Here is a 21,082-nt window from a genome sequence, read left to right as displayed (position 1 = left end):
GTTTTTTCCTTCCATGTTATTTGGACATAAACAGAGTTGAAGGCACATTTGTGTCCATGATCTGCTAGTCTAGACATTTGCTTAGGTAGAGAATTTTTTTTTTTTTACTCTTTCACAACTGAGACTTTATTGGTTGAGTACAGAGACATTTCAATTCTTAAAACATGGACCCAAACTCTAAGAGTCAGACATTGTGTTCTCGTACCCAAAAGAGCCATGTGTTGTTTCTCTTTGAACTTATTCCAGTGGTGTTCCATCCTAAGTTTGGCAAGTTTTCCCAAAGACCTCACATAACAATTCTTAGTTCCACTGACTCACAATTTTATGCCACATACAGTACATATTCAAAATTTCAATCTTTCACAGCACATTATCACAATTTTTAGGAAAATGGACTGCCATGACCAGAGACAGTTCTGACAGGACAAGGACCAAGGAGTTGTTTTTTAGGATACAGTTCTACTAGAAACACAAGACCAGAAACAACTGAAAATATTCCAGATAGAAATGCACGACCAAGACTCCAAATTACCATTTAGTATGCTTTGTGTTATAGGATATAAAATTAGCCCCCTCTAAGGTCACAGCCTCTCCTGATTCAGTATCCTGCTATTTTCTGGTTGTACCAAAAAATAAATAACCAGCAAGTGAATTAACCTCTTTTTTTCTTCCTTTTTTTAAAAAAATAATTTTTTTAATTTTATAATTTAATTTTACATGTCAGGCACGGATTCCCTTGTCCTCCCCCTCCTGTACCCCCACACATTCCTCCCAGCCCATGCCCCATTCCCATCTCCTCCAGGGCAAAGACTCCCCTGGGAATTCAGCTCAACCTGGTAGATTCAGTCCAGGCAGGTCCAGTCCCTTCCTACCAGGCTGAGCAAAGTGTCCCTGCATAAGCCCCAGGTTCCAAACAGCCAGATCATGCACTAAGGACAGGTCCCGGTCCCACTGCATGGATGCCTCCCAAACAGTTCAAGCTAATCAACTGTCTCATTTATCCAGAGGGCCTGATCCAGTTGGGGGCTCCTCAGCTATTGGTTCATAGTTCATGTGTTTCCATTCATTTGGCTATTTGTCAGTGTGCTTTTTCCAATCTTAGTCTCAACAATTCTTGCTCATACAAACCCTCCTCTTTCTCACCAATTGGACTCCTGGAGCTCCACCTGGGGCCTGGCCATGGATCTCTGCATTCGGTTCCCTCAGTCATTGGATGGGGTTTCTAGCATGACAATTAGGGTGTTTGGTCATCCTATCACTAGAGTAGGTCAGTTCGGGCTGTCTCTTGACCATTGCCAGTAGTCTATTGTGGAGGTATCTTTGTGGATTTCTGTGGGCCTCTATAGCACTTTACTTCTTCCTACTCCCATGGGGTCTTCATTTACCATGGTCTCCTATTCCTTGTTCTCCCTCTCTGTTGTTGATCCAGCTGGGATCTCCCGCTCCCCTAAGCTCCCTTTCCCTCAAACCTTGCCCTTCATTACTCCCACTCACGCCCAGGTTGTTCATGTAGATCTCATCCATTTCTCTGTCATTGGGTGATCCCTGTGTCTTTCTTGGGGTCCTGTTTTCCAGGTAGCCTCCCTGGTGATGTGAGTAGCAGTCTAGTCATCTTTGTTTTACATCTAGTATCCTCCTATGAGTGAGTACATACCATGTTTGTCTTTCTGAGTCTGGGTTACCTCACTCAAGATGATTCTTTCTAGATCCATCCATTTGCCTGCAACCCTCATGATGTCATTGTTTTTCTCTGCTGAGTAGTATTCCATTGTGTATATGTACCACATTTTATTTATTCATTCTTCAGTTGAAGGGCATCTAGGTTGTTTCCAGGTTCTGGCTATTACAAACAATGCTGATATGAAATAGCTGAGCAAATGCCCTTGTGGTATGATTGAGCATTCCTTGGGTATATGCCAAAGAGTGGTATGGCTGGATCTTGGGGGAGATTGATTCCCAATTTTCTTTTTTTTTTTTCTTTTTTCTTTTTGAGCTGAGGATCAAACCCCGGGCCTTGCGCTTGCTAGGCAAGCACTCTACCACTGAGCTAAATCCCCAATCCGATTCCCAATTTTCTAAGAAAGCACCATATTGATTTCCAAAGTGGTTGTACAAGCTTGCATTCCCACCAGCAGTGGAAGAGAGTTCCCCTAGCTCCACATCCTCTCCAGCATAAGCTGTCTTCAGTGGTTTTGATCTTAGCCATTCTGACATGTGTAAGATGGTATCTCAGAGTCATTTTGATTTGCATTTCCCTGATGATTAAGGATGTTGAGCAATTCCTTAAATGTCTTTCAGCCATTTGAGCTTCCTCTTTTGAGAATTCTCTGTTTAGTTCTATAGCCCATTTCTTAATTGGACTGTTGGGCATTTTGATGTCTAATTTCTTGAGTTCTTTATATATTCTGGATATCAGTCCTCTGTCAGATGTGGGGTTGATGAAGACCTTTTCCTATTCTGTATACTGTTGCTTAGCCTTGTTGACCTTATCCTTTGCCACACAAAGTTTCAAGAGGTCCCATTGATTGATTGTTTTTCTCAGTGTCTGTGCTACTGGTATTGTATTTAGGAAGTGATCTCCTATGCCAATGCGTTCAAGACTACTTCCTATTTTCTCTTCTACCAGGTTCAGAGTGGCTGGTTTTATGTTGAGATCTTTGATCCACTTGGACTTAAGTTTTGTCAATGGTGACAGATATGGATGTATTTGCAGTTTTCTACATTTTGACATCCAGTTATGCCAGCACCATTTGTTGAAGATGCTTTCTTTTTTCCATTGTACAGTTTTGGCTTCTTTGTCAAAAAGTATATGTTCATAGGTGTGGGGATTAATGTCAGGGTCTTCAATTTGATTCCATTGGTCCACATGTCGGTTTTTATGCCAGTACCAAGCTGTTTTTATTACTGTAGCTCTATAGTAGAGCTTGAGGTCAGAGATTGTGATGCCTCCAGAGGTTGTTTTATTGTACAGGATTCTTTTGGCTATCCTGAGTGTTTTATTTTTCCATATGAAGTTGAGTATTATTCTTTCCAGGTCTGTGAAGAATTGTGTTGGTATTTTGATGGGGATTGCATTGAATCCGTAGATTGCATTTGGTAAGATTGCCATTTTTACTATGTTAATCCTGCCTATCCATGAGCATGGGAGATCTTTCCATTTTCTGACATCTTCAATTTCTTTCTTCAGGGACGTAAAGTTCTTGTCATGTAGGTCCTTCACTTGCTTAGTTAGTGTTTCCCCAAGGTATTTTATATCATTTGTGGCTATTGTAAAGGGTGATGTATCTCTGATTTCCTTCTCAGCCTGTTTGTCAATTGTATATAGGAGGGCTACTGATTTTTTTGAGTTGATCTTGTATCCTGCTATGTTGCTGAAGGTGTTTGTAAGCTGTATGAGTTCCTTGGTTGAATCTTTGGGGTCACTCAAGTATGCTATCATGTCATCTGCAAATAGGGAAAGCTTGACTTCTTCCTTTCCAATTTGTATTCCCTTAATCTCCTTATGTTGTCTTATTGCTCTGGCTAGAACTTCAAGTACTATATTGAATAAGTATGGGGAGAGCAGTCAGCCTTGCCTTGTTTCTGATTTTAGTGGAATCTCTTTGAGTTTCTCTCCATTTAATTTGATGTTGACTGTTGGCTTGCTGTAAATTGCCTTTATTATGTTTAGGTATGTTCCCTGTATTCCTGATCTCTCCAAGACCTTTATCATGAAGGGGTGTTGAATTTTGTCAAATACCTTTTCAGCATCTAGTGAGATGATCATGAGGGTTTTTTTTTTCAGTTTGTGTATATGGTATATTACGTTGACAACTTTAGTATGTTGAACTACCCTTGCATCCCTGGGATGAAGCCTACTTGATCATGGTGGATAATTGTTTTGATGTGTTCTTGGAGTCTGTTTGCCAATATTTTATTGAGTATTTTTGCATCAATGTTCATGAGGAAGATTGGTCTGTAGTTCTCTTTCTTTGGTGCATCTTTGTTTGGTTTAGAAATCAGGGTAATTGTAGCCTCATAGAAGGAGTTTGGTAATGTTCCTTCTGTTTCTATTGTGTGGAACAATTTAAAGAATATTGGTATTAACTCTTCTTTGAAGATCTGGTAGAATTCTGTGCTGAAACCATCTCGTCCTGGGTTTTTTTTGGTTGGGAGTCTTTTAATGACTGATGAATGAATCTTTGGGGTCACTCAAGTATGCTATCATGTCATCTGCAAATAGGGAAAGCTTGACTTCTTCCTTTCCAATTTGTATTCCCTTAATCTCCTTATGTTGTCTTATTGCTCCGGCTAGAACTTCAAGTACTATATTGAATAAGTATGGGGAGAGCAGTCAGCCTTGCCTTGTTCCTGATTTTAGTGGAATCAATTTCCTTAGGGGTTATTGGACTATTTAAATAGTTTATCTGGTCTTGATTTAACTTAGGTATGTGTTACCTATCCAGAAAATTATCCATTTCTTTTAGATTTTCCAGTTTTGTGGAGTACAGGTTTTTGAAGTATGACCTAATGATTCTCTGGATTTCCTCATTGTCTGTTGTTATGTCCCCCTTTTCATTTCTGATTTTGTTAATTTAGATGCTCTCTCTGTGTCTTTTGGTTAGTTTGGATAAGGGCTTGTCTATCTTGTTGATTTTCTCAAAGAACCAACTCTTTGTTTCATTAATTTTTTGTATTGTTCTCTTTCCATTTTATTGATTTCAGCTCTCAATTTGATAATTTCCTGGCATCTATTCTTCCTGGGAGACTTTGCTTCTTCTTGTTCTAGAGCTTTCAGGTGTGCTATTCAGTCACTAGTGTGACATTTCTCCAACTTCTTTCTGTGGGCATTTAGTGCTATGAATTTTCCTCTTACCACTGCTTTCAGAGTGTCCCATTAGTTTGGGTACTTAGTACATTCATTTTTATTGAACTCTAGGAAGTCTTTAATTTCTTTGTTTATTTCTTCCTTGTTGAGCATTATTCAGTTTCCATGACATTTTAGACTTTCTGTAATTTTTGTTGTTGTTGAAATCTAACTTTAAACCATGGTGGTCTGATAGAATGCAGGAGGTTATTCCAGTTGTTTTGTATCTCTTTAGATTTGCTTTGTGGCCAAGTGTGTGGTGGATTTTAGAGAAGGTTCCATGGGGTGCTGAGAAGAAGGTATATTCTTTTTTCTTAGGATGAAATGTTCTGTAGATATCGATTAAGTCCATTTGAGTCATAACATCAGTTAAGTTCTTTATTTCTCTGTTAAGTTTTGATATGACTGATCTCTCCATTGGTGAAAGTGGGGTGTTGAAGTCTCCCACTATTAATGTGTGGGGTTTTATATGTGGTTTAAGCTTTAGTAATGTTTCTTTTACATATGTGGTTGCCCTTGTGTTTTGGGCATAAATGTTCAGAATCGGAACTTCATCTTGGTGGATCTTTCCTGTGATCAGTATGTAATGCCCTTCTTGATCTCTTTTGACTGATTTTAGTTTGAAGTCTATTTTGCTGGATATTAGGAGGCTACACCCACTTGCTTCTTAAGACCGTTTGATTGGAAAGTCTTTTCCCAGCTTTTTATTTTAGGTAGTGTCTATCTTTGAATTTGAGGTGTGTTTATTGTATGTAGCAGAAAGATGGGTCCTGCCTTCATATCCATTCTGTAAGCCTGTGCCTTTTTATAGGTGAATTAAGTCCATTGATATTAAGGGATATTAATGATCAGTGATTGTTCATTCCTGTTATTTTTTGGTAGTAGTGTGTGCATACTTCTCTTCTTTGGGGTTTACTGCTGTGGCATTATCTATTGCCTGTGTTTTCGAGGGTGTATCTGACTTCCTTAAGTTGGTATTTTTCTTCTAGTGCTTTCTGTAGGGCTGGGTTTGTGGATAAGTATTGTTTAAATCTGGCTTTGTCATGGAATGTCTTGTCCACTCCGTCTATGATGATTGAAAGTTTTGCTGGGTATATTAGTCCAGGCTGGCATCCATGGTCTCTTAGTGTCTCCATTACATCTGTCCAGGTCCTTCTGGGTTTCAAAGTCTCCATTGAGAAATCGGGTGTTATTCTGATGGGTTTGCCTTTATAAGTCATTCGGACTTTTTCCTTTGCTGCTCTTAATATTCTTTCTTTATTCTGTATGTTTAGTTGTTTAATTATTATGTGGCAAGGGGACTTTTTTGGAGGGGGTCTAGTCTGTTTGGTGTTCTATAGGCTTCTTGTATCTTCATAGGCATTTCCTTTTTTAAGTTGGGAAAATTTTCTTCTATGATCTTGTTGAATATATTTTCTGTGCCTTTGAGTTGGTATCCTTCTCCTTCCTCTATCCCTATTATTCTTAGGTTTGGTCTTTTCATGGTGTCCCAAATTTCTTGGACATTTTGGGTCATGACTTTGTTGGCTTTAGTGTTTTCTTTGACTGAGGAATCTATTTCTTCTACCGTATCTTCAACGCCAGAGATCCTTCTTCCATCTCTTGCATTCTGTTAGTTATACTTGCATCTGAAGTTCCTGTTTGTTTACTCAAATTTTCTATTTCCAGCATTCCCTCTGTTTGTGTCTTCTTCATTTTTTCTATTTCCCTTTTCAGGTCTTGGACTGTTTCCTTCATCTTTTTCATTGCTTTTTCATGATTTTCTTTCAGGGATTTATTGTTTTCTTCTGCTTTATTTGTCCTTTCCTCTAGTTTTTTAGAGCATTCTTCCCATTTTTTGTTTGTCTTTTCCTCAATTTCAGTTGTGATTTCTTCTTTATAAGCCTCTAGCCTCTTCATGATGTTATTCATAAGGTTGCTTTCTTCTGCTTCTTCCATTTTGTGATGTTCAGGTCTAGCTGTTGGAGGAGGGCTAGGTTTGGTAATGCTGTATTGCTCTTCATTTTGTTGTATGAACTTCTGCCTTGACGTCTGCCCATCTCCTTGTGGATTCGTTCTTGGGGATATCAGCGCTCTTGGTCCAGACAGAGCTGACAGATTCAGGAAGTCTCTCTCTTGTCCAGATGGAGCTCTGGGCCTGATAGGCACTGGGGGCTGGTCTCTGAGTCTCAGGTAGTGGTTGGGGTCTCTCTTGTCCGGATGGGAGCTCTGGGACAGGATGGGATCTGGGGGCTGGTCTCTAAGTCTCAGGAAGTGGCTGGGGTCTTGGGCAGATGGGTGTGAGGGCAGGGCGTGGAGATTGCCGAGCCTGCCGGGGGTCTTGGAGAAGGGGAACCTTCCCGGTGGGGGTGGGGAGAGTTCCTGTATGATGGCTAGAACCTGGGGCCAAGTTGGGCAGGTCTTCCCCGGAATGGCTGGTGCCCAGGATTGGGACCTAGGGGCAGGCCTCTCTGGGTATCGATTTAACCTCTTAAAAAAATCATTTACACTTAAAAAATGGGATGAGGCAGGACTTCCTCACACCTTTTAAAAATGTTTCGAGAGCTACTAAAAAACTCGTATTTACAAAATAGTTGATAAAGATATTCATCTGGATTGTACAAGAAGGGAGGCGGGAACACTGACAGACAGATGGATGGTTAGTCGGCCTTGGCTTCTTCTCTTCTACTTCATAGGCTATAATCTGGTTCTCAGCCTCTCCATTTTCTGCAGGCACATCTGTGGTTTATTGCTCAGCCACCTCAGCCTGTTTGCCCTTTGCTCCCCTTTTCCCTTTGGTTTGCACTTTTTTATCTGATGATTTATCCTTTCCCGTGGCCTTCTTCGGCTTCGTGTCCACCTTGGCAGGGGCGGCTTGGCAGACAGCCTGGTGGAGCGCCGCTTGGGCTCCGCCTTCGCTGCTCCATCCGTGCTAACCTTCCTCTTGGGCATCCTGTCAGTGCTGGGTGGGATGCGCGTGCGAGGCGGAACCTGTCACCACACATAATGCTGCGACCCGCTGGGGGGGGGGGGGATCTAGGTAGAGAATTTAGCCTTCATTTCAAGCCAGTTCTGTCCTCGGTATAGTTGACTAGGTCCATAATAGAGGACATTGTTATCTTCTTTAATGGGGCTGTATATAATAAAACATGTTACATATTGTTAAATAGCTGATTTACTCCAAGTTAAAAGATCCCCAAGTTGGCAGAGTTAATTACCCATGTAAAGATTCATAATTTTCTGGTAGCTACATTTCAAAGACACACCTTGAATGTTAAGTTCTACTTGGAATTCTAAATAGTTCCACAGCAAATAACAAAAATTATCCACCAGGTTTTATTTTTGTCTTCATGTTATTACCTTGTTTAGTCTTTGTAGAAATCCTTGTTTACCATATAAACAGCCAGATTGTGGTGCAGGTTTCCCTCCTGAATGGGCTGTCAAGGAACTGTTTGGAAGTTACAGTGTTAGCAAAAGCGGGACTCTATTCCATAATCTGCAAACCAAGCTCTTGGGAGGTAACACCACAGTCACTGAAATGCCAAAAAAGCATGACAAAGAAGGTGCTGTGGTGCTCTAAGGGCAAGGAATGGGGATGGAGTCAGGATATTAATTCCATTGAGCAAGTGACTATAGAACCACCAGTTACTGTAGCCATCGAACAAAGGCTGTGAAAGAACCAGTGTCTCTTCTGTCTGCCTGTCTCTGACTCTCTGTCTCTCTTTCTCTCTGTCTCTCTGTCTCTAGCCCTCTCTCTGTCTCTATGTCTCTCTCTGTCTCTCTGTGCTTTTGTTGAGGTATTTTTTGTGGCTGAGTTCTTCTTTTTCTTCAACACAAGAAGGAAAAAGTAAGGAAAGAGTCACCCACTACAGTCAAAATGTTGAAGAACGTATTAGTAGCTGTTTGTAAATTGATAGTGTAAGTTATGAACTGAAACAACGACAAATTCAAATCATTGGGTAAATGTTTTTTAAAATGGTTATTAAATTATCACTTTTAAAATCTGTCACAGTGAAGAAAGACATCCAGGAGAGCTACAATTGATACCTGAAAAGCCTGTCCAGATCAGTACAGGTAAGATTAATAGTGAATACTCTATTGGTCCTACCCTAATTGAAAAAGAATAATAAGATTTGTTCCTGCAAAAAACTGCCAAGGAAATCCAATAAAAATGCAGTTATAGTCTTTTTTAATTTGCTTCTTAACATTTGTAGAATACAAAATCAGTTAAATTATTTCTAAGAAATTTCATTCTAAAACCATATCATCTGAAACATGTTTGTGTTTTTCACATGAGCCATTGATGAATGGCTCTTTGTATAAATAGAAAAAGCTATTTAATTTAGTCCACAGTATCCTCTATATCCACTTAATAGCAAGTTGGCTCTGTTATAAAATGGATTGTTTTCCAGTTGTCATAATAAATGCATTGTATTTTTGCTATGTATTACTATGTAGTTAAGTATCACGAAATATGATTATATTTAAAAACCAAGAATACAATATCCAATTACCTTCATTAATTTTTTGTGACTAAATGCAATTAAGATTACCTGTTTTTTTCCATTCTGTAATTTTTCAATTTAGACATATTAGACAATTAACATATTGTCTTACTGTTACCTTTAAGTTTCTGCCACTTAATGTGAATGTGTCTTGAAAGAGTATGTAACAGGTTCAAGGAATATCTTTTAAAAGTCAATGGATTTTGAATTTTGTAGGCAGTGCTAGGGATTGAACACTGCCATTGTGAGCATTCTAGGCAAGTGCTTTCCCTATTGATTATGTGGCCAGATTATGCCAGCATATGCCGGTTATGATGACAATTGGTTTATGTGATATAAGATGTATTTCAAGAAAATACGCCACAGTAGCAGGAAAGTTGAGAAAACAACACTATTATCAAGTAGGCAACATTGACTACAGGGTCCTGGTCCACTGAGTCTGGATAAGATTCTAACAGTGGAGAGAATGCTACAGAATTTGTGCTTTCATCAACTGTAACCACAGAATCTTTCACACCTTTGGAAGGCAAACCAGGGAGTCAATAGTGTAGATGAAATGGAATGACCCTCTTCACATAAGAGATGAGGTGAAAAGTGGCAGCCAGTATTACTATAACGTGGGTGACTTTCTTTTATATCATTTCAACACGATATTATTGAACTTCCCTTGTGGTGATGAGGATTGGCAAAGGCCTCCCACATGCTGAATGTAGGCTCTACCACTGAGCTGCATTCTCAGTCCATTTACTGGTGGGACAAATGCTCTACCTCAGTCATGGGCAGGGTCAAGAAAATTACACTGGACTTTTGCATACTGCAAATGAAGCCAACAAGAATTGATTTTCTTTCTTTTTGGAGGGCAGAGTGTTAGCATAGAGTGAAAGCTCAACTCATTGATGGTTTACATGTGGAAACATAAAAGTGTTTCATGTGAGATACTACTCCCTTGAAATGGCTGCTTTGCGCCCATGCTTCTTCCACGATTCTCTCACTGGAGATCCAGTTCAAGGTGCATAACTGCTAAGTGATGACCTTTCCAGTAGTTCTTATGGTGGGAGGTGATGGGAGCTGATGCTGAGCTCCTTTACACTGCACAGGCATGAGGGACTCTAGCTAGAATGGAGGGGCTTCTTAGCATCCTCCTCAGATGGGGACAAGGAGACAAAGCACACTGACCTCTCCGGAGCTTTGCCACACTGGCAGGTGGAAATTATTCCCAAAGGTGTTTGTCCTTGGTCTGTTTGCATCTCCTATGTTCTGCTATGCTGCAGAGGGCAGTCACCATAGTCTTAGCTTCCTTGTGTCTGGAAATTTCATCCTCAATGGAGCAAGTTAAACTCAATCCTTGGAGAAGCTCCTTTCACTCCTATACAAGATGAAAATATTCATAATTTCTAGCACCATTAGTCCACAGACAAAACAGCAACAGCAACAAGGTGCAGTTTGGGATACTGATCTGGTGTAGATGCCAGTTCCTCTGTCTGGTAGGGTCATAGGTATTTGCACAATTTGTTATGCTTATTAACTTCTGGTAAAGTTGTCTCTTTGCCTTTAAAATATACAGGAAAATGGAAATTAAGAGTTCTCCATATATTTATTGTATATAAATCAATATTCGCTTGAAAGACTATCCAGAAATGGTGTCAAAGTATATGTGGTAGCAAAACTTTAGCCTTGGCATTTAATAGTTGTATTTTTCTGCAGTTGTTTATAGCACATTTTGTCTTTTTCTTTCATAGTGAATGCAGGAACTGAACAGAAGACTCCAATCAGGTAAGAGTATATGTGTTTTAAAATACACTGTATATCTGGAGATATCAAATTTGGAAATCACACTGTTTTCCTCTGTGTAAGTCAATTTCACCATCTTTATTCTTCCTTTATTCACAAGCTGAATAATTATTTGTAGAGCACACAATCTTGCAATTACTGATTACACCTGATTCAGTGTGAAATACTCTTAAGAATCCATGGCTAGAGAGATGGTTCAGTAGAGAAAGTGCTTGCCATGCGTGTGTCAGACTGGGAGTTTGGATGCCCAGAAGTCACATGAGGCCTGATGGTCTCATGTGCATCTGTAATCTTGAGGAACTTAGAGTGAGTTGGAAGGGAGACAGAGAATCCCCCAAATTTGACTCAATAATTATTTGGGGGTGTGCATTCATGGACAAGACACAGCAACAAAAAAAAGGTTGAAGGTGAAGGTTGACCTTCCCCGCAGTTTGTACTCTAATTGCCAAACTATGCACCCTGGCATGCATGTATGTACCTGAAATCACATATGCATGCAAGGGCACTGCCCATAACATGCTATGCACATGTATTTAAAGTATCAGCTTCAGGTCATTCATTCAGATCACTAGTATGTTTGGGCCAAGTTATCTGTTGGCAAGAGTGTGAGTAACAAGGCAGGGTTCAAGACTCTCCCAGGCATTGCTGAAGATCTCTTCAGAATGGCCTTATGGACATGTTCTGCACAGACATAAAGAGCCTCCTCAATGAGTTCCACAACGGTGCTGAAAACCAAGGTCGGTGGAAGGTAGGAGAACGAAGAGGTTTATTATTACCAACAACAAGCCCTGAAGTCTGGAGTTCTGAACTGTAGTTTGGATAAAGTGGTGCTGAGGGGACAGCGTTGCTCCCCACTGTGCTATAAAGACTCAGCATTACAGAATTGCTTGTTGAGCATAAAAGTAGCCATTTGACAGCTTCATCATATACTTGTGAATAGACTATCAAAAAGCAGCTTTAAAGCACCAAAAATGTGGTGGCTTCTGAGAGTGCTGGCCCTTCAGTGCTTAGAGCTATGAATCAGTTTCATGTTCTACCCACCAACCTCTTGGGAGGGAGCATGAGACTCAGCGAAATACCTAAAAAGTTTCCTGATAGTGAAGGGACCATGGTGCTCTAGGGTGTGGGAAAGGAATTAAACAGGAGCATTAAGTGCATTGAGCACACAAACAAAGTCAGCAGTTCCTGCAGCCATGGGAACAAAGTGTGTGGAAGAACCCCTGGCCCCTCCTGTGTGTGATCATTAATTTCTGCCCTCATGTCCAGTTCCACTTTGTTGTGTTCTTGTTTCTCTGAGGCACAAAGATGCATCATTAAGTTATTTGAGATCGTTCTGACTCTTTTTAATGTAGGTACTTATAGCTACTGATTTCTTTCTGAGTATGTCGTTCATTGTATACCAAAGATCTAGCATGGAATATTTTAAATTCATTCAATTTTAGAGAATTTAAAATTTCTTCTTAAAGCCTATGATGTATAACTCATTGCTCAAACAGAGAAAAATCTGAGTTAAATGTCAGAGTTTTGCCAAAGGCTTTAATCTCAGAACTCAGGAGGCAGAATGCAGGCATATCTTTTTAAGTTCAAGGCTTACATGGTCCACATACTAATTTTTCGGTCAGATGGGCTACATAGTGAGATTCTATATCAGATAGGGACTCAAAAGTAAAGCATTTAGAGCACTTGCTAAATGTCTCTCATACTAATAGTACAATAATGATCAATTTTAACATATGTCACAGCAAAGGAACATCTGCCAATGATCCAGAACAGAGAAACAAAAAGCATGTGAGATTCAACACAGGTAAGATTTTTATAATGAACTACTCTATCTGTTCCTAACTACCCTAAATAAAACAAATAAGAGTGAAAATTTTTAACACCCCCAAGGAGTTAAGGAAATCAAATATAAATGCAGTTATTTTGTTTTAAATTTTGTTTCCTAACATTCTGGAAATATCAGAATCAATTACATTTCTAAGCACTTTCAACCATGAAAATATACCGTCAAAAATGTTGCTCATTTGATTTGACACTGATACATGTACTGTCTTTGTATAAAGGAGAAAACTGTTTAACCTGGCAGGGGACCTCCATAAGCACACTAGCAAATTGGACTGTTATAAAAACTGATTTTTTCTTTCAGGTTTTATAACAAATGCTTCATCCTTTGTACTGCATATGATTACAAACTTGAATGTTACTAAAACGTAATTATGTCACAAACTTAATAAATCAGTCACTTTAATTAATTTCTTGCCTAATGAGGTAATTACAGTCATCTTGGTGTTTTATTTATCTTGCAATTTCTCACTTGAGATAGATTCCACACGCTTAACTAAGTTTATCTTTAGTCCTGTCCCATAGTAGACTGACAATGCTGTCATAGAAAGTGAAATAGACTTTAAGAAGACTGTCAATCCTTATATGTTCTTCTGTTCTTTGTTTCTTTCTTTGGTTTTGGGTTTTTGAAGTTCTGGGATTGAATGCATGGCCTTGTGAATATTCTAGGTTGCACCCTTCATATTTACTCTACCCTTATAACGTTTTCCCTTGAGTTTTGTTAAGTACATAAGGGTATGATAAAAACATGGCTTACACACTGAAAAGCACAATTTCCAGAGAAACTTTGGACATGAAGGGAGAGTTGAGCCAATGACATCATTCTGTATGTCAAAGAATTAGCTGTATCTCCACTGAGTCTAGAGAGACTCTCTGACAGTGGAAGGAACACTGCAGAGTTTGTATTTCAACAACTGTCATCACAGTGTCTTTTATACCTAACTTGCCACTGTCAGCCACACTAGGTAGTAAATCCAAATGCCTTCTTCCCTTCAGAGGTAAGACAAAAAGTGTCAGTATTATGGTAATGCAGGTAAATTTCTAGTATCACGTTACTGTGAATTTTGTTGTTCTCTGCACTTATAGTGATGAGGGCTGACTGAGGGCTCCCATATGATAGGCGTAGGCTTTACCACTGAGCCACAGTCCCAGCCCATTTGATAGTGGGTCAGATGCCCTTCCTGAGTCATGAGGAATGCTAAGAAGGTACAGAAAGTTCCTCTTGAAACAAGACAGAAAGAGGAGTAATTTTCATTTATGAAAGACAAACTGTCAGTGTACAGTGAAAACTTGAGTGAGTTCCTATTTTGTGGACACAGACATGTAAATTGATTCCAGGTCAGCAGGTGACCCATGGGATGTGGTGCTCCACCCCACTGATGTTCCTGTTGCTCTCTCACTGTGAGATACAGCTCACCGTACATAACTACTTGAAGGATTCATTCCAACAACTGTTTTTATGGGAGATGATGAACACTGAAATGACTTGGTTTTAAGCTGCACATGAGTTTGTAAACAGAGCTGGAACTAAGGGGCCTCTTTCCCAAAAAAGGTGAGGAGAGTAAGCACATTGTTCCCTCTTCAGCTTTTTGTAAAGGTCTTAGTCCCTGGTCCATTTCTGTCTGCCCTGTTTCATCATGCTGCGAAGGACAGTTGCTGTACACCCAGCTTCCCGTGCTGGGGCTTTTTACCTAAACTGAACAATATCAGCTAAAAAGCTGAAGAAACTTCTTTGTGTTTTTGAAGGAAAAGAAATAGGACTATACAGTTTAAGTAATTTTCCTTTTTGGTTTTTTATGTTATGTGACTAATCTTTTTGTTATGAAGCTCTGGCTGTCCTAGAACTCACAGAAATCTCTCTGGCTCTGCTGCTCCCCTTGTGTTAAGTGTGTGTACCACCACACCAAATCAAGAATTCTTTCTAGTTCTTTTAGCCCAGAGTCAAACAACAAGAAGCAATTTTGTGATTCAGTCAGTTTGAGGTCCTGAGTCTGGTAAGGATACTGCTCTCTCTGTCTGAGATTGTTTAGTTAGGATCATCACAGATCTGCATAGGAGTTTATTTTTAGGCTTTAATGCTTGATAGATTGCTCTCTCTTTGAGTTTAAATATACCGTGAATGGAAGTAAGAGCTCTCTGTGAATTAATTGCCTACAACTGAATGTTTACTCTAGAATAGTCTACACATTGATCTTAATGGAATTGATATTGATAATGAGTTTATTTCCATTTATATATTTTTGTGGAGTTATAATAAACCCATTTTTTTTTATCTTTAGAAGTGCAACACAGTACTGATCCAAAGCCTTTCTGCAAGTAAGATTTAAGAGATTTAACAGTACATTAACATTAGGGAAATTCAAAGATAAGAGACTAATTCCTGTTTGGTGTGCTCTGAGTTAGGTACTCTATACTGGATGCTTGCTGTGTCTTACAGTCCCTATGGTATTATGAATATAATTTTAGACTGAGAACTTGTTCATTTTTGTTCATATAGACACAAGTTTTACACTCAACTATCATTTCCCAAGCACTAACTCTCTGCTTTGGTAAAGGAACCTTTTGTGTTACTCACACTTATTAATATCAAATCGACTCTCCTTACTTATTCAAAAACATTCTGAAGTCAGCATTGAACCTAGACTTTCACTAGCAGTTATCATTTTTGACATCTTTTTTTTTTGACATCATCTTTCCTGAGAGCATACATGATTTGGGATCATTCTGAATTATCAGAAGGTATCAGAGGCAGCCAACATTTGGCTTTCCTTCTCTGATACCAAAATTACATGCAAAGTCCCTTTGTATCAGGTATAGCACCCAATTTTCGATGGTGAAGACCCACTCCATCCTTTTCCCAGAAGAGCTCCATTCATCAATTGTTTCATCAGTGATCTGTTTTCCCCCATAATGAGTCCTATGAATCTCAAATCTTAACCACAACAAGACTACTAGTTATCTCTGTCTAAAGAGTTTTTTCCTTCCCTGTTATTTGGACATAAACACAGAGGTGAAAGCACATTTGTGTCCATGATCTGCTAGCCTAGACACTGCTTAGGTAGAGAATTTAACCTTCATTTCAAGCCAGTTCTGTCCTCGGTATAGTTGACTAGGTCCATAATAGAGGACATTGTTATCTTCTTTAATGGGGCTGTATATAATAAAACATCTGTTACATATTATTAAATAGCTGATTTACTCCAAGATTTACTCAAATCCCCAAGTTGGCAGAGTTAATTACCCATGTAAAGATTCATAATTTTCTGGTAGCTACATTTCAAAGACACACCTTGAATGTTAGGTTCTACTTGGAATTCTAAATAGTTCCACAGCAAATAACAAAAACTATCCACCAGGTTTAATTTTTGTCTTCATGTTATTACCTTGTTTAGTCTTTGTAGAAATCCTTGCTTAGCACATAAACAGCCAGATTGTGGTGCAGGATTCCCTCCTGAATGGGCTGTCAAGGAACGGTTTGAGAGTTAGAGTGTTAGCAGAAGCGGGATTCTATTCCATGGTCTGCAAACCAAGCTCTTGGTCGTAACACCACAGTCACTGAAATGCCAAAAGTATGACAAAGAAGGTGCTGTGGTGCTCTAAGGGCAAGGAATGGGGATGGAGTCAGGATATTAATTCCATTGAGCATGTGACTATAGAACCACCAGTTACTGTAGCCATTGAACAAAGGCTGTGAAAGAACCAGTGTCTCTTCTGTCTGCCTGTCTCTGACTCTGTCTCTCTTTCTCTCTATCTCTCTGTCTCTAGCTCTCTCTCTCTGTCTCTCTGTTTCTCTCTGTCTCTCTGTGCTTTTGTTGAGGTATTTTTTTGTGGCTGAGTTCTTTCTTTTCTTCAACACAAGAAAAAGTTGTAAGGAAAGAGTCACCCACTACAGTCAAAATGTTGAAGAACGTATTAGTAGCTGTTTGTAAATTTATAGTGTAAGTTATGTTATGAACTGTAACAACAACAAATTCAAATCATTTGGTAAATGTTTTTTTAAAATGGTTATTAAATTATCACTTTTAAAATCTGTCACAGTGAAGAAAGACATCCAGGAGAGCTACAATCGATACTTAAAAAGCCTGTCCAGATCAGTACAGGTAAGATTAATAGTGAATACTCTATTGGTCCTACCCTAATTGAAAAAAAGAGTAACAAGTTTGTTTTTTCCAGAAAAAAAAAGGCCAACGAAATCCAATATAAATGCAGTTATATTTTTTCTTAATTTGCTTCTTAACAGTTGTAGAATTTAAAATCTACAACTCAAAATTACAGTCTCAAACCCTATCATCTGAAACATGTTTGTTTGTTTTTTAACATGAGCCATTGACGAATGTAATATTTTTGTATAAATATGAAAATGATGTTTAACCTAGTCCAAATGTCCTCTATATCCACTTCATAGCAAGATGGCTCTGTTATAAAATGGATTGTTTTTCAGTTGTTATAGTAAACACATCATTTTTTTTGCTATGTATTATTATAGAGCAATGTGATTATGTTTAAAACCAAAAATGCAATATCCAATTACCTTCATTAATTTTTGTGACTAGATGTAATTAGGATGATCAGATATTTTTCCATTCTGTAATTTCTCAATTTAGACGTATTAGACAATTGACATATTGTCTTACTGTTACCTTTAAGTATCTGCCACTTAATGTGAATGTGTCTTGAAACAGTATGTAATAGGCTCAAGGAATAACTTTTAAAAGTCAATGGATTTTGAATTTTGTAGGCAGTACAAAATGGATTGAACAGTGCCATTGTGAGCATTCTAGACAAGTGCTTTCCCTATTGGCTATGTTGCCAGCACCTAGGGTATGATGACACATTGTTTATATGTTGTAAGACACACTTTCCGGCCAGTGCTTCTGGGCCCTCCATGTGCTTGCCCACAATCGCATGACTGCACGCACCCACGACAGGGAGATGCTGCAGCTTCTGCGCTCCTCCCTGTGCTGGGTGCTCGTCAGTGGCTCTCTGTTCGGACCTCCAGCGCCCGCCACGCGGAACAGCAGCCCTGGGTTTCACGAGGATTCGCTGTGCACCACGTGTCGCCGCCTCGCCACGCATTCCCACGCGTCCGCAGCTTGCCGTGGCCTGCTTGCCCCGGGGAACTGCAACCCTGGCCCCCCAGGACTGCAGTAATGGATGCGCAGCACCCTTCGCTGGAGAATGAGGATCAGAAGTGGCTGAGACTTTTAGGGCCAAAGACCTTGTCATTACATCAGCCACTGTCTTGAAGGAAAAGCCAGACCCCGACTCTCTGGTGTTTGGAGCTACGTTCACCGACCACATGCTGACGGTAGAGTGGTCCTTGGCATCTGGATCGGAGAAACCTCACATTAAGCCTTTTGAAAACTTGTCTATACATCCTGATGCCTCAGTTTTACACTATGGCGTGGAACTGTATGAAGGCTTGAAGGCCTTTCGAGGAGTCCATAACAAGATCCGGTTGTTTCGGCCTGAACTCAACATGAAGAGAATGTGCCGATCTGCTCTGCGGGCCACTTTGCTGGTGTTTGACCAGGAGGAGCTTCTGGAATGCATTCGGCAGCTTATACAGATAGACCAAGAGTGAGTCCCCTATTCCACCTCTGCCAGTCTCTACATCCGCCCCACGTTTATCAGGACTGAGCAATCTCTTGGAGTCAAGAAGAAGCCATCCAGAGTCTTGCTCTTTGTGATCCTGAGCCCTGTGGGACCTTATTTTTCTAGCGGAACCTTTAATCCAGTGTCACTGTGGGCCAATCCAAAGTATGTCAGAGCCTGGCAAGGTGGAACTGGGGAGTGCAAGGTCGGCGGCAATTATGGTGCGTCCCTTTTGGCACAGTGCGAGGCAGCAGAGAATGACTGTCAGCAGGTCCTCTGGCTGTATGGCAAGGATGACCAGATAACTGAAGTGAGCACGATGAATCTGTTCTTCTACTGGATAAATGAAGATGGAGAGGAAGAGCTGGCGACACCTCCACTAGATGGCATCATTCTCCCAGGTGTGACGAGACAGAGCATCATAGATCTGGCACAACAGTGGGGTGAATTTAAGGTGTGTGAGAGATACCTCACCATGGATGACCAGACCCCTGCCCTGGACAGGAAGAGAGTGAAGAAGATGTTTGGCTCAGGGACAGCCGGCGTCGTCTGCCCAGTTTCAGACATTCTCTACAAGGGCCAGATGCGGCACATTCCAACAACGGAGAATGGTCCCAAGCTTGCAAGCCACATCTTGGGAAAGTTGACTGATATCCAGTACGGAAGGGTGGAGAGCAACTGGACAACAGTGTTACCCTGATGGAAACCCCATTGGGTTGGTGATGTGCCACAGAAGACGGACCTCTGCCCTCAACCGTGACCACCTGTTAGTAGTTTTGCATATTGCAGTTGCAGAGTTTATGTTTTACCAAGTGGAGGTTTTTTCTTGAGCCACAGAAAATTGCCAATGCCAAATGTCACCTGTAAACGTGGTAGTAATTGCTTCCTGTAGCATTCTCTGGAAAGATGATGATAAATGCCTATCCTTGTCCTGAAAAAAAAAAAAAAAACAGATACACTTTCCAGAAAATATGCCACAGTAGCAGGAAAGTTGAGAAAACAACACTATTATCAAGTAGGCAACATTGACTACAGGGTCCTGGCCCACTGAGTCTGGACAAGATTCTAACAGTGGAGAGAATGCTACAGAATTTGTGCTTTCAGCGACTGTAACCACAGAATCTTTCACACCTATCTTGCCTTTGGAAGGCAAACCAGGGAGTGATAGTGTAGATGAATTGGAATGACCCTCTTCACATAAGAGATGAGGTGAAAAGTGGCAGCCAGTATTACTATAACATGGGTGACTTTCTTTATATTATTTCAACATGATATTATTGAACCTCCCTTGTGGTGATGGGGACTGACCAAGGCCTCCCACACGCTGAATGTATTCTCTACCACTGAGCTGCATTCTCAGTCCATTTACTGGTGGGACAAATGCTCACCTCAGTCATGGGCAGGGTCAAGGAAATGACACTGGACTTTTGCATACTGCAAATGAAGCCAACAAGAATTGATTTTCTTTCTTTTTGGAGGGCAGAGTGTTAGCATAGAGTGAAAGCTCAACTCATTGATGGTTTACACGTGGAAACATACAAGTGTTTCATGTGAGATACTACTCCCTTGAAATGGCTGCTTTGCGCCCATGCTTCTTCCACGATTCTCTCACTGGAGATCCAGTTCAGGGTGCACAACTGCTAAGGGACAACCTTTCCAGTAGTTCTTATGGTGGGAGGTGATGAGAGCTGATGCTGAGCTCCTTTACACTGCACAGGCATGAGGGACTCTAGCTAGAATGGAGGGGCTTCTTAGCATCCTCCTCAGATGGGGACAAGGAGACAAAGCACACTGACCTCTCCGGAGTTTTGCCACACTGGCCGGTGGAAATTCTTCCCAAAGGTGTTTGTCCTTGGTCTGTTTGCATCTCCTATGTTCTGCTATGCTGCAGAGGGCAGTCACCATAGACTTAGCTTCCTTGTGTCTGGAATTTTCATCTTCAATGGAGCAAGTTAAACTCAATCCTTGGAGAAGCTCCTTTCACTCCTATACAAGATGAAAATATTCATAATTTCTAGCACCATTAGTCTACAGACAAAACAGCAACAGCAACAAGGTGCAGTTTGGGATACTGATCTGGTGTAGATGCCAGTTCCTCTGTCTGGTAGGGTCATAGGTATTTGCACAATTTGTTATGATTATTAACTTCTGGTAATGTTGTCTCTTTGCCTTTGAAATATACAGGAAAATGGAAATTAAGAGTTCTCCATATATTTATTGTATATAAATCAATATTCACATGAAAGACTATCCAGAAATGGTGTCAAAGTATATGTGGTAACAAAACTTTAGCCTTGGCATTTAATAGTTGTATTTTTCTGCAGTTGTTTATAGCACATTTTGTCTTTTTCTTTCATAGTGAATGCAGGAACTGAACAGAAGACTCCAATCAGGTAAGAGTATATGGGTTTTAAAATACACTGTATATCTGGAGATATCAAATTTGGAAATCACACTGTTTTCCTCTGTGTAAGTCAATTTCACCATCTTTATTCTTCCTTTATTCACAAGCTGAATAATTATT

General features: G+C 40.1%; 1 protein-coding gene and 2 pseudogenes across 1 annotated transcript in view; 2 read left to right on the top strand and 1 right to left on the bottom strand.

Annotated features, from left to right (window-relative positions):
• LOC131902095 (uncharacterized) overlaps window positions 1-21,082 on the top strand; it is a 45,733-nt gene that overhangs the window by 8,843 nt on the left and 15,808 nt on the right. Inside the window, exons 4-9 of the mRNA XM_059253141.1 lie at window positions 8,838-8,899; window positions 11,070-11,103; window positions 12,864-12,925; window positions 15,243-15,279; window positions 17,002-17,063; window positions 20,918-20,951. Of these exons, the coding sequence (XP_059109124.1) occupies window positions 8,838-8,899; window positions 11,070-11,103; window positions 12,864-12,925; window positions 15,243-15,279; window positions 17,002-17,063; window positions 20,918-20,951 (291 nt within the window). The remainder of the gene's footprint in view (window positions 1-8,837; window positions 8,900-11,069; window positions 11,104-12,863; window positions 12,926-15,242; window positions 15,280-17,001; window positions 17,064-20,917; window positions 20,952-21,082) is intronic.
• LOC131902101 (non-histone chromosomal protein HMG-14-like) lies at window positions 6,865-7,777 on the bottom strand (annotated as a pseudogene).
• On the top strand, window positions 17,486-19,799 carry LOC131902099 (branched-chain-amino-acid aminotransferase, cytosolic-like; annotated as a pseudogene).

The sequence above is a fragment of the Peromyscus eremicus genome, unplaced genomic scaffold, assembly GCF_949786415.1.
Source record: "Peromyscus eremicus unplaced genomic scaffold, PerEre_H2_v1 PerEre#2#unplaced_2246, whole genome shotgun sequence".
Taxonomy (NCBI): Eukaryota; Metazoa; Chordata; class Mammalia; order Rodentia; family Cricetidae; genus Peromyscus; species Peromyscus eremicus.
Note: the sequence above shows the minus strand (reverse complement) of the source record. Positions and strands in the feature narration are given on the sequence as shown.